The sequence below is a fragment of the Thamnophis elegans genome, chromosome 9, assembly GCF_009769535.1.
Source record: "Thamnophis elegans isolate rThaEle1 chromosome 9, rThaEle1.pri, whole genome shotgun sequence".
NCBI lineage: Eukaryota > Metazoa > Chordata > Lepidosauria > Squamata > Colubridae > Thamnophis > Thamnophis elegans.
The window spans coordinates 21,734,780-21,748,402 of record NC_045549.1 but is presented as its reverse complement, the minus strand read 5'-3'; the positions used below and the strand labels follow the sequence as shown (position 1 = coordinate 21,748,402).

The 13,623-nt window shown below is 38.9% G+C and overlaps 1 protein-coding gene across 4 annotated transcripts in view; it reads left to right on the top strand.

Annotated features, from left to right (window-relative positions):
* Positions 1-7,199: 7,199 nt before the first annotated feature.
* Positions 7,200-13,623, top strand: part of SLC39A8 (solute carrier family 39 member 8) — a 35,479-nt gene continuing 29,055 nt past the window's right edge. For 3 of the 4 annotated variants that reach the window (XM_032224608.1, XM_032224611.1, XM_032224612.1), the window contains exons 1-2: positions 7,200-7,292; positions 13,078-13,623. The exon at positions 13,078-13,623 is cut by the window's right edge and continues 27 nt beyond it. In XM_032224608.1, coding sequence (XP_032080499.1) covers positions 13,390-13,623 — 234 coding nt within the window. In that variant the 5' untranslated portion in view covers positions 7,200-7,292; positions 13,078-13,389. Of the gene's footprint in view, positions 7,293-7,634; positions 7,734-13,077 lie in introns of all 4 variants that reach the window. The other variant, XM_032224609.1, reaches the window with a different exon arrangement.

Here is a 13,623-nt window from a genome sequence, read left to right as displayed (position 1 = left end):
AAAGTGCGTAAGAGAAACAATTAAACTATCAGTAATTACCATCTACATGCACAACAAATATAACAGCTTGCAAATGTTGGTTTATGTGAACTGGGGACAGATTATAAAATGAGGAGAAAGTATCATGTTAATTAGTTTATGTTGTCTTTCTCATGGAGAGAAATTGCTTTACTAGGAAATCTGTACTTCACACCCCTGAAACGTGTTGGGTGTTTCACTTTTTATAATGCATTTAACTATTTTGAGTGTTCCCTGTTCTATGCTCTCCTCCCAGCACTTTTTGACCCTTAGCTTTTTTCTTTCTTTGTTCAGCTCAGTTTTTCCTCTCACTTTGAATAAATTACTGTCCTAAAAATGTTTCATGGAAGAATATATATTAATTTATGGATGTAGGTTTCCATGCAAGTTTTCTGATGGACGTGCCTTGGGAAACGTGTCTGAAATGACTTAAAGGGCAACCAATTTATTGTGGTAGAGGATTTCATGAACCAACTTCATGAGCTAACCTTTAAATACAAATAGTGGACAGACCAGAAGATAGAAGAGAACATTGAACAAAAAACAGAGAACCTAGGGCCCCCCAAAAGCAAGATTTTTGTCTTTGTTCCTTAGAAAATGCCACAACGAGATGCCTTGAATGGCTACATTTAAAATTATTTAATTTCTTAGGCAATGTTTGGCATCATAAAGCTGGTAGTTTCATGGAACTTGGTGTTTTCTGCTGATCTCAGCAGTATTTCAAATCTGGCTGATACACAGTTCATTACTTGGATTATCAAAATCAACCACAAGAGCTACTTCTTCAGGTCTCACCCCAGAATTGGGGGCCAATGTTGATCTTAATAAAGTTATAATATTGTAATAAACTGATTTGGGGATGGATTAAACTATGCTGTGAATGACTTTACTCTCTGGTTGATGATGATGGTGGTTTCAATAATAATAGTTAGTCTTGATGGCACAGGAAATCAAATCAAAAACATAATGCCTAAAAACATGCTAGATCAACATGAATTGAGTATATGTAATCCAGGTTAAAATATATATAATAAAAATTGATTGTATAATGTATGTACATATATCTCATACTTTATTTATATTTTTACAAAATGAGAATGCAGAACTTAAAATTAATAATGGATATTTACTGAAGTATCTACTAGCATTCTTCAACATGTCCATAAATACAAGCAATGCTCAATGCAGATTTCACAAGTAAGGGGAATTATTAACACCCCAGAACACAGGTTCAAGATTCTAAAGGAGCCTGCTAGATTGAGAATTAGACCCTAACCAAAAAAATGTTGTTAACTGGTGTGCAATGTAAAGCTCTGTACTTAGGCAGAAAAACCCAGATGCCATGGTCTAAGAAGGGAGTACTTGGGTTAGTGGTGTTGGTTGAAATTAGGATCTGGGTATTTTAATCGATTACAGATTGAGCATGAGCCACCAATGTGCAGCTGCCAAAACAGCCAATGCAGTTTTACGCTGTATCAACATAGGAATTATCTTAAGATCAAAAGAAATGACAGTATTGCTCTCGTCAAACCACAACTGCTGTACTATGTCCAGTTTTGGTTGCCACAACACAAAAAAGATGCCACTGGAAAGAATGCGGAGAAATGCTTGTGAAGTGAAAACAATTACATATACGATTGGTGAATAATCATTAACTTTATTTAGTTGTACTGCTTTAAATAAAATTTAGTTTTTGTCCAGTTCCATGCAGATTTTGGTATCATGCCATTCAAAGGCCAGGTGTGATATTGGAAAAGTCCAGGAAAACTTGCAATCCATAGTTTATGGATAGGCAATACTATCAGAAACTGCTGTGTAGCTTCTGTGATAAAGTTCTACCCCATCAGACTTAGTGAAAGCAAAAGAAACCTGGAAAAGTTAGACTTTTGGGAAGGATACTCAACAACAAGAACAACAAGGGTACTGAACAAACACCGCTCAACTACATTATAATCAGAGTACGTGCTGGAACATCTTTGTATTTAGACTCAATGAGAATTTCATTAGATTTGCTGCTCTTTTTCAAAAGAAATATGATAGTTTTTTTTTCCAGTACAAAACAGGATATAAGGAAATTTCTTTGCAATTTGCTCTTGCTCTTTAATGTTATGGTCCAGGTATATATGTTTTCATGCTGCTTCCAAGCTAAGTTGGTGAAGCTATGAGTTAGTGAAAATGTAGAACAACACTGTGATTAGGCTGTCGGCTGACTAACAATGCTACTACAACTACTCCTATTAACCTCTGCAACATACAAATAGTACTGTGTTTCCCTGAAAATAAGACAGGGTCTTATTTTTCTTTTGGCCTCTGAAATAAGTGCTTGGACTTATTTTTGGGGAGGTCTTATTATTTTTGAGGTGCAGGAGGCCCCTTAACCTCGGCCCGCAGATCAGCTGATGCAGAGAGGGCCGGAAGTTCTGTCTTTGTTTCTGGCACACTCTTGCCATCCTCAGGATCACTGGGCCTACCGTTCTTTTTGTGGCTGCCACTAAGAGAAGTGGCGTGGGAGCTAGGGTTTGTGGGAGTGGCTCCATAATACCATTCTGTGAGGATGTCAGGTACATGTGGGGCAGATGGGGCATGTTCACCCCTCCACCCCAGGAAATGGCCGGGACTGGCTGTGCATGTGGTTAAATATTTTAGGGGAGGGCTTATTTTTGGGGGGAGGGCTTATTTTAGTGCATGCGCTCAAAAGCCCAATTGGGCTTATTATCCGGGGAGGTCTTATTTTCAGGGAAACAGGGTATGTAATACTTAACATGGCAATTCTCAGCCAATTTATGTACAAATAAGCTACACTGGAAATACATCTGCCTAAATAGGCATTGGATTACTCAGGACTCAGAAGTGGGAGATTCTTGGCTCAATCTTGTCTTAGCCCTGGCTTTAGACCAGGTGCTATATTGTTGCTTCAGTCCCAAAAGTTAACTACACTATTGAGATCATAATAGTAGCCTAGCAGAAATGATTTTTGGAAGGCTTATTGAGGTAATGTATTCAAAGCAAAATATTTCTTAAGACTGAAAAAGAATGATGTTAATGCTACATTAACAACTATTTTTAACTTGGCCTAACATGCAATTAAATGCATAGATTAATGCTAGAATCTCATGCCTGTTTACCTCAGAGCAAAGTCTAAACATCTGGCTAATCGTGCAGCCAACTATAATAATATAAATGTATATGCCGCCTGATTCTTGGTGAGTTTACAAATTAATACAAATATTTAAAACAAGGAGACAAAATAATAATAAAGATGGTAGAGAAAACATACTTGTATGGGAACAAGAAGAAGGAAGGAAAGAGACATGAGTCATCTTCACCTGGGTGAAGAGCTAAGTTTTCAGGGCCTTTCAAAACATCAGAAGATTGGAAAATTTGAATTTTGGGGCAAATCTTGTTCCAGGGGGCAGGCCCTGGAACCTAGAAGACATATTTCTGGGGTCCCAATGGAAGGCATTGTTTAACTGAAGGAACCTAGAATGTACCAACTTGATTGAAACTTAGAAGGCAATGTCAAGGAACATATAAGGAGGCAAGAAAAGACTTTTACACATTTCTGCCAAAATGTATACAGTAGATGAAGTGCCAGGCAGTGGTGAGATTCAAATTTTTTTACTACCGGTTCTGTCAGTGTGGATTGGTGGGTGTGGCATGGCATGGATCAGTGGGCGTGGCTTGGTGGACATAGCAGGGGAAGGATACTGCAAAATCTCCATTCCCACCCCACTCCAGGGGAAGGATACTGCAAAATCTCCATTCCCACCCCACTCCAGGGGAAGGATACTGCAAAATCTCCATTCCCACCCCACTCCAGGGGAAGGATACTGCAAAATCTCCATTCCCACCCCACTCCAGGGGAAGGATACTGCAAAATATCCATTCCCACCCCACTCCAGGGGAAGGATACTGCAAAATATCCATTTCCACCCCACTCCAGGTGGAAAGATACTGCAAAATATCCATTCCCACCCCACTCCTGGGGGAAGGATATTACAAAATCTCCATTTCCCCCCCACTCTGGGGCCAGCTAGAAGTGGTGTTTGCCGATTCTTTGAACTACTCAAAATTTCTGCTACCAGTTCTCCAGAACCTGTTAGAACCTGCTGAATTTCACCTGCTGTTGCCTCACATTACAGGACTTACTGTGTTTATTCTTGATAGCGTGAGGACAGCTGTTCTTGGGTCTGTTTGAATGCAAGAAGCAGACTTCTATACAGCAGTTTCAGAACCCCTTTGCCTGAGGTAACAAATGTAAGTGGGAGGTTATTATTCACATTGAGCTGATTAAAAGCAGAGATCTATTCAGACCTTGTCATTTAGTACCAGTAAATCAGAAACTGATCAGAAAAAGGAACACCCACAAGGGGGACATCAGGAATGGGTCAATAACATGATTACACATATTAGTGCCTTCATGTATCCAAGGGACAACTTGATTATTATTAGAATTCCAGGCCAAATAGGAAGACTTTTAGACTAGAGACAGAACTGGTAAGCTTTAAAGAGGTACTTTTGATAGGTTCTCCACATAGTAACTTGTAAGATTCCTAGTGATTCTTGACAAGATTATACTATACTGTATGGTTTATATTCACTGTCAAATACTATGATGGGAGATAATTATTTGGGGAACATACTGCTGACTTCCCTGATACGTTGCTCTTAAGTTTCAGTGCTGTATAAACTACAGAAGATTTTCTTGAGCTTATGGTATTTGACTTTTCTTTCTTTTTTTAAATAACATGCTGCTTAAAAATTCTCCTAGCTATTGGAAGGGGAAAAGGGGAGAGAGGAAGTATCAGTACTTGAGGCAAAATCTTTGGCGAGCTCCCAGTCAGAAACGGATTTTCATTCTGCAGCGGATTGGAAAAAGATAATTCTGACTGGAATTGCCCAGGAATTGAACTTTTTCAGCATTATGCAAGCACAGACTGTATTCCTGTAGCTGCAAATGACTTCACTGAAATTGCAAGTGATATTGAGAATCAGTTGCCCATAAAGTACAAGATAGTAGAATCACCATCTGAGTTTTATTCTAGACTACATATTTCAAAACCTTAAAGCTTTACATTTTGATGAATTGTTCCCATATTTACAGATGAATAAACTAAGAATGCTTGATGCACAAATCTTGCCATCATTTTAAATTGAACTAAATCTTTTTGCTCTGTTCACTATGCAGGTAGTCCTCGACTTACAACAGTTCATTTGACTGTTCAAAGTTACAGCGGCACTGAAAAAAGTGACTTGTGACTCTTATTCACACTTACAGCTGTTGCGGCATCCTCATGGTCAGGGATCGGAATTCAGACACTTGGCAACTGGCTCACATTTATGATGGTTGCAATGTCCCGGGGTCACATGATCCCCTTTTGCAACCTTCTGACAAGCAAAGTCAAAGATTCATTTAACAGCCATGTTACTAATTTAACAATTGCAGTGATTCACTTAACAAATGTGTCAAGAAGAGTTGCAAAATGAGACAAATCTCCAGTAATATTTTTTTTATTTAGTAACATAAATTCTGGGCTCAACTGTGGTCATAAGCTGAGAACGACTATACTTAGACTGCTATTATTCTTTCTTAGCTTTCTGTCCATCCCAGGACATTTCCAAATTTAATTTATTAGACTGAAGTACATGAACTAAATTCAGATAGCGTCATCAACTGAATCATTTACATGCATCTGTTTCTCTTCCAAAAAATGTTTTTCCTTACCCCCCCCCCCAAAAAAAAAGGCTTTCTAGGCAAATATCAGTGTTTTCCTTATGATTTGTCTGGTCTTTCTTTCCAGGAAATTTTGTAAGTATGAGGAAGTTCTCCATAACTATGATGAGTCAAATTACAACACACAAAAGTATCTGTGCATAAAACCTAGAGTGAAAAAGTAAACTAGGCAAAAGTAAGATGAAAATGTTTCAGAAGGGAAATTCAATTCCCACTGCCAGCTGCTTAAGTTGGCTGCTTATGATTAGCACCTTATTCAAACCTGAGATGAATAACCTGAAATACAACAACGGTATATGCAGTTGCCCAAGCCTTGTGTGCAGTCCTTGGATGACCTGCAAAACTATTCACAAAAATGAATTCTTCTGAACAGAAAAGAATGGTGTAAACTATATTTTATTAATTTAGTTAACAGTAAAAGCTTAGAGTACATGAAATGAAATGTTCGTCTTAGCTCTACCCACATACCACTCATAGCTTTTAACTTATAAAAAGTTAATTCCTTTTTAAAGATATAGAATAGTTTTGCAAAATATTTATAAACTTACTGGTGGATTGGAAAATCAGGGTTTCCTACTTTTGAAACTTTCCAAAAAGTAAGTTTATAGTTTCACTTGGTATAATTGAACTTATCAAACGTAAGTCTCATTCACTTGAATCTATACAATATTAACAGGGTTTCATTCTCTAAAGATCCATGGAACTTCCTTTGAATAACTTACTACTCTGTTTCCCTGAAAATAAGCCCTCCCTGGATAATAAGTCCAATTGGGCTTTTGAGCGCATGCAATAAAATAAGCCCTCCCTGAAAATATTACAACATAGCAGCAGCCATGAGGTGACCATGCTAGCTGCCTCCTGTACCTCAAAAATAATAAGACCTCCCCGAAAATAAGACCAAGTGCTTATTTTGGGTGTCAAAAGAAAATAAGTCCCTGTCTTATTTTCAGGGAAACACGGTAGAAACAAGCAGAACCTACAGGGACACTTTCAGACTACTGACAGTTTAAATGGTGATACACAAGAGAGTTTCTCCAGTGCAGTCCTGTTGTGTGCCTTTTATCTATACCAGCCAAAAAGAAAGAAAACTATGAGGGGAAGAGGAACTACAATCTGGCTGGTGTGAAAACCTTAATGGAAGCCAGCATCAGAGGAATGTAAGAAAATTATATTCTAACTGTTATGCTGAACTGCTTCTATAACTTTTGCTTACACAGAAAACAAACCAGTTACTTCTCAAGGCAGGCTTCAAGGCATAATTGTACACTGCTTACTGTGCAGAACAAGGGTTTGTAGCAGCTGAGTTAGCAGCAGGGATTATTTTAGTGCCTCATTCAATTTGGCTGTGTTTTATGGAACAAATAGAAAGCTAAAACCTCAGCTGGGAGGAGCATATAGTGGCCGATCTTTGATCCTAGAAATTTCACGTGCCTCAAGTTATCTGGCAGCATATAGTTGCTGAACGTCAACCTGCCTTCTTCTCAAGGAAGCAACAGTGTTAATTCTGAAGGACTGCTGGAGTAACCAGAGACAGGGCAAGGTGAGTAAAGAATAAGTGTTGTTATTTCTTGCCCGTTACAATGGGAAATAGAAGCAGAAATCACTTTTGAAAGTGATGGAAAGACTAGACAACACAGATGTTTGTGAATGAATGGAGGGAGCTGAATGTAATTACTGTGTGGCAGAACAGAGAAAGCATTCTTACCGTCTTCCCATTGTAAATAATATTTGGCCCTGGAAAGTTCCGGTTTGCTTTCTTTTTTTCCTAGGAGATGGTTTGTACGACTAGAGATAGAGGGATGTGCGTGGATTTCTAAACCTACTGTAGCTGTTCATTAAAATAAATGTAAGGTGCTGTACCATTATCTTCCCCAACCCACAGACAATCAGAGGTCACTAAGCATCTCTTTCTCGGGCAAAATCAGAAGAGGTGCACAGATGTCTAAACTGATGTAGGATCGTCAGTTGAAGATGAAGTGAAGTGAGTAGTTGAAAGCTTGAAAGCTGGATGCATTTCTATAAATATATATTCATCTGGAAAGGCGCTTCCAGACTCCTTCTGATTTTTGACTACCATTGGTTAACATCTACAATTTATTATTTATTTAGCATCTGATGAGAACCTGACAGAAGTAAACACATATACACAGGCTATGTAATTATAAATAAAACTTCCGTGGGGGTATTTTTATGGGGGTATTTCTACAATACTTGGAGGCCAGAAACTGTGCTAGGAAAAAAAGACAGCCTTACTGAAGTTGTCTTAAGAAAGAACATTTTTATTGTCTCTTGCTAAGGAACACATCATGTTTGTTGGGTTGAAACAGAGCCTTTTGGGTAAAAGATCAAAAGACTCTAGGAGAGTTTTAGAATGCTGACATTCAATGTGTGGGTTGTGCTCTTGTGTATAGTTATTGCCAGTATCGCTCATGTGGATAAATAAAACATTATAGCTATGTTGGACAATTTTAAAGATCTGCTGTAGGCATACCTGGAAGTTAAAAAAAACTCCATAAACTCATCCTCTAATAATAATAATAATATATCATTTACTCAGGAAGTTGATAAAGGCAACTGCCCGATGATCCCACTGTTTTCTTGGCAGATTCTTTCATATTTTGTGTTCAGATGTTGACATTTTAAAGCAAGAGGCAAGCTCCAGCAAACTATTGTTTACCATGTGAGACTGCAAAGCCCAAGCTGTGCCCCATTCCCTCTGCAGCCCATGACTGCATTTTGCATTTCTCCCCAAATAAGGTTAATGCTTAGCTACATATTGCTTTAGTTAGCTGTAAGAACGATAATTAAAATGTTTCTAATTCCTTTTCCTTAAAAAAAACAAAACAAGGTAACCTGAAGAGATTTTTGCACCGGGTGATACTCTGGCTTTGTTTTCCCTTGAGTGACAAACTCAAGTGCCTTTCTTGTCTTTGAACAGACCAGAAAAGAATCTGGTGGTGGTAGAACAAATGAAATCTTCATCCTAAGGATTATTGTGTTTACTTGTGTTTTCAGTTCTTCTGTTGCATTTTCTAAGCTGCAGCAATCCCAAGTGACTCCTGGCAGTTCATATAAATAAAATCAGACAGGTAAAACAGATAAAAGATGAAAACAAAGATCAGTTATTAAAAAAGCAATACAATAAGATAAGGGCGATCACATCACCATTATTAATAAGGGGACTGTTCATATAATGGCTAAGCTAGTATATAACCCTATTGGCAAAATACAATATGTATTTCAAGCAAGCAAGAAAGTGAACAAGGACAAAAATGAAACAATGCAATTATTTAAATCCGAATTTATGAAAATCTGTAGTTATTTCCTGATAAAAAGAGTATTTTAGATCTGAAAAAGGTGCAAAAAGCAATCATTAAAATTATCAGGGATTGAAGCATTTTTCTATGGCAAAAAGATGAAAATACCCCGGGGCTTTCAAAATGCAAACTATAAAGTAATTTAGTCCTAAAAGATGGGGAAGTTTTATATAATCATGGATAATGAGACAGGAGATAGAAGACAGAAACATTTCTTCTTTGTAAATTTGAAACTGAGATTCTATACACTTCTCTTTCCCACCATCAACAAATCCCTTACAATGACAACACTTTATGTTGGCAAGTATGTTGAGAGGTTCTGGAGGATAAGAGTGAAGTGGAGATGCAGGAAACTCTCAGATCTATAGATGGTCATTAGAACACAGAGAAGAGAGTGTGGCTGGAAATTTAGAATCTAAGACCAATGATATTCCATTTTTATGGATGGGATCATGCTATCTTGGACAGAAATGCCATTAAGTTTGGGGTGCCCTTGGACTCACACCTTCTGTTTGATGAGCAGGCTACTTCTGTGACTAGGTGGTCCTTTGCACAACTCCATCTTGTGCACTAGTCATGACTACAGCTAAATCAGGAGTTACTGTTTGTTATGCTCATCTTAAACCTTTCCAGTGGACAATTATAACTTGTTCCATGCAGAACTGCCCTAGATCACCCCAAAGCTACACCTCATTCTACACCAAGGGGTCGGCAACCTTAAAAACTCAAAGAACCATTTGGACCCATTTCCCACAGAAAAGAAAACACTTGGAGCCATCTCGGTTGGCTTTTGACATCTAAAATGAAGATAACACTGCATATTTCGTTCTTTACCTTTTTGCTATGTATAAAATAAATAAATAAATGAACTGCTACAGAGAAAACAAATTTTTATTTCTGCATGCAACAAAAAGATTTTGAAAAAAAAAAGACACTGTATTGACGCTACTTTCAAATAAAATACTCAATGTCTATTTGAGTCCTCCTCAACGTACTATTAAAAATTCTGTTTCTTCTGAAACTTTTCTCTTCTTGGATTTATCCATGGTTGGCCTACTGGGGGTTGTAAGGCTCAATAAACTGCATGCCGGCAGGTGTCGCACATTGGCGGTTGTGACATATATTTTGAGTGACAAGGAGCCGCAGAAGGATGAAAGAGCCACTTGTGGCTCCAGAGCCATGGGTTGCTGACGCCTGTCCTACACCTACACCTAATCTGTGGCTGTGATTGGTAATTAAGCCAATCAGGGTCATCTTATTGGGGAGAACGGCAGCATATAAATTTAATAAAATAAATAAAGGGTATTTTGCTGGTTTACCCATGTAGTAGCACTACTACAAGAGTTGTACTGATTCCCATTTAATTTCCAACTGTTTGAAGCCAGAGGTATCTGGGATCTTGTCCCATTATTTTCTGGCCTTCTACCAAGCTTCTTCAAGCAATATCCTTGATGGTTTGCTGTCATTGGGGAGTGTGCCTTTTATGTTGCTGCCTCTCTCCTTTGAAACAGTGGGCAATCTAAGATTAGGCCAACACCAGAAGTGTGAAAGTCTATGGAGATTCTCAGTCATCCAGGTCCTGGTTTCCCAGGAAAAACAAAGACCAGATGCCTTTTGAAAAAGCACCCTTGAGACAACCAGTAATGTGAGCATTCAAGAAACCAACTAGGACTCAGAAGGACTAGAGCAATAAGTAGCTATTGCTGCTAACATTATTTCCTTGAGACCGTCATGGCTAAGAACCATTGTTATGGGGTGATTCTTTTTTCTTTCTTTCTTTTTTCTTTCTTTCTTTCTTTATTTCTTTCTTTCTTTCCTTCCTTGTTCTCTTTCCTTTCTTTCTTTCCTTCCTTCTTTCTCTTTCTTATTCCTTCCTTTCTTCTTTCTTTCTCTCTTTCCTTCCTTCTCTCTCTCTCTCTCTCTCTCTCTCTCTCTTTTATTTATTTTGCAGAAGAAATATATTTGTAATATTCTTTTGGGAACTGACAGGTATATGAATCTCACTAACAGATAAACAATTAAAAATATTAATAATCCACATGAACTTCAAAGATACACTGTGTGAGTTGTCGGTCCATATATTTTGAATGTGTGGAAGAAACTAGAGTAGGTCCTTACTGTTTAAAAACAAGAAGAAGGTAGTTTACTCAGGAGCTTCTAGACACAGTAGCTAATTGGAACTCTGAGAAGCTCTGAGTTTGAGGGGTGGGTATCTCTACATAACAAATGATAAGATAAAGAAAATAAAAAAATATTGTTACTGATATGCTTATTTCTGAGCTTCCTGGAGGCATCAACAATGGAAAAATATGCTAGGCTAGGTTGATATTAATTGGTAATATTGTTCTATTTTTCTGTACAAGGTCTACTTATTTAACACTCTTTCCTAGCATCCAAAAACTTAGATATACTTGATACAGAAAGTAAGATTGATCCAATCATGCTCAACTATGGCTCGCAGTTTTGAGTGTTTCTTGCCACATAATGAAGAAAATCATACAGCTGCTTTTCAGGCAGTGGTCAGAGATGACTGTGGTCACAATAAGGGACTTGGGAATGGATATCTGCAGGAGAGAAGCAGGCAAGGAGAACCAGTGATATGTTTGTCTTTGCACAAATTATGCAATTATTATCACTATTTCTGCAACGTTCTTCTGATGGACATGATGTTATTGTGGCATCTTATCAGATTCTAATGATCTCTTTAGATCTGTAGCAAAATGTTGCTCATCCTTGATGTAGCATTAGATGTGAACCAGATTTTTACAACTTTCACAGAAACAAATAAATGAAACCATGGATTATTGTGATACATGAACCAAGCAATGTTTAGCTGGGTCATCTTTGGTTTAAAAGAGAGAGAAAATCTGAGCTGCATATAACTAGAAAAACATTCCTTCTCTAGTGAAAAACAGAGGAGAGTTGTTATCAAACAGAAGGTGATCTTAGCCCAGCTCAATAGGAAATAGAATTGCTCAATAATAGTCTTATTCTTTATATGCCAGATTTCAGTTTCTGGGACAGTTAAGAAAGAGATACAGTATGTCTGACGTTCAATAGGTGTGCCAGTTAATATAGAGTAAATGGAACTATGGCCTGATTTGGGAAATGACTTTTTCCTTTATTACTGGCAGTGCTGAATTTCAAATTAATAATATTAATGATGATGATGATGATGATGTAGTAGTAGTTGGTTGATACCTAGGACACAGCAACCTGTATCAATCATTAGCACCAGACAATGGTATTTGTGATGCATTTTTGAATGTTCAGTTGAGTTTCATGTTTAATGAATAAAGTATAAAAACAGCAATAACAACAGAGTTAATGGAATATACAGATGTAATAGAATTACATTTAGAGGGAAGTAAGCAGTGAGATGCCCCAAAGTTCTGGTTTAGGCCCAGTACTCTTCAACATCTTCATAAACAATGAAGAGAGAATAGAAAAAGAATTCATTAAATTTGTAGAGCTGGCAGGAATAGCCAATACCCCAGAAAACAGGCTTAAGATCCAGATGGATCTCAACAGACTTGAACGCTGGTCCTTTTGAATATAAAATTCAATGTAGAGAAAAAAAGGAAGGTTTGGAACTTAGGCAAGAAAAGCCAAATGTACAAGTACAGATTAGATGAAACCTGGCTCAATAGCATTAATTGTGAGAGGGATCTTGGAGTCTTAGTGAACAATCACTTAAATATGAGCCAGCATTGTGCGGCAGCAGGCAAAAAAAGCCAATGCAATCCTTGGTTGCATTAACAGAGGGATAGAATAATAATAATAAAAATATATTAGAACAACGCAGTCCTTCATAACCTGCTGACAATATTGCCCTCCTGGTTGGGCAAGCAATTCGGAGATCATGGGAGCTGTAGTCCAATGTGCCCTTTATGAGCAACAGATAGATACAGATTAACAGAGTTGGAAGAAGGGACTTTGTAGGATTGGGATTAAGACAGTTTCTGACACCTTCTCTGCCCTTGTCTCCCCCCACCCCTCCTGTTACAGGAAGAGCTTCGTGCACCTGTCATCCTCGGGACTGAAGAGAAGGTCTTTTTGGGCTGAGCCAGCTTCTCCTGCCTATCTAACACCCTTCCGGGATAGGATTTGGGGAACGTCCGGGGAAGGGCCCTTGTCCCTGCCCAAGAGGGAGGGAAGAAAACGGCTTCCACCTGCAGCAGTGCCGACGTCTGAGTGCCCGAGGAAGGCTGACTCCCGCTTGCCGCCCGCCCCAAAGGCACGGCGCCTTCTCCGGCTAGTTGGTTTCACTGCTCCGCGCTTCGTCTTCCCTTCTCGCTCGCCTCTTGGCGCTTGCCGGCGATGTCTCCCCTCGTGGCTCGGACGCTCCTGGCCGCCGTCTCGGCTTTGGCCCTTGGCGTCTTCCTTTCTACCGGCGCCCAAGAAGCAGCAGCGTCGGCGTCGGTCGGAGGGCAATTCGCCCAGGATCTCTTCGCCGTCTTCGGAGGGAACCGGAGCCTCTCGAGCGAGCAGGTGGGCCAGTTGCTGCAGAAGTTGGGCGCCCGGCAGAAACTGAGCGAGTTCGTGGCCCCCGGA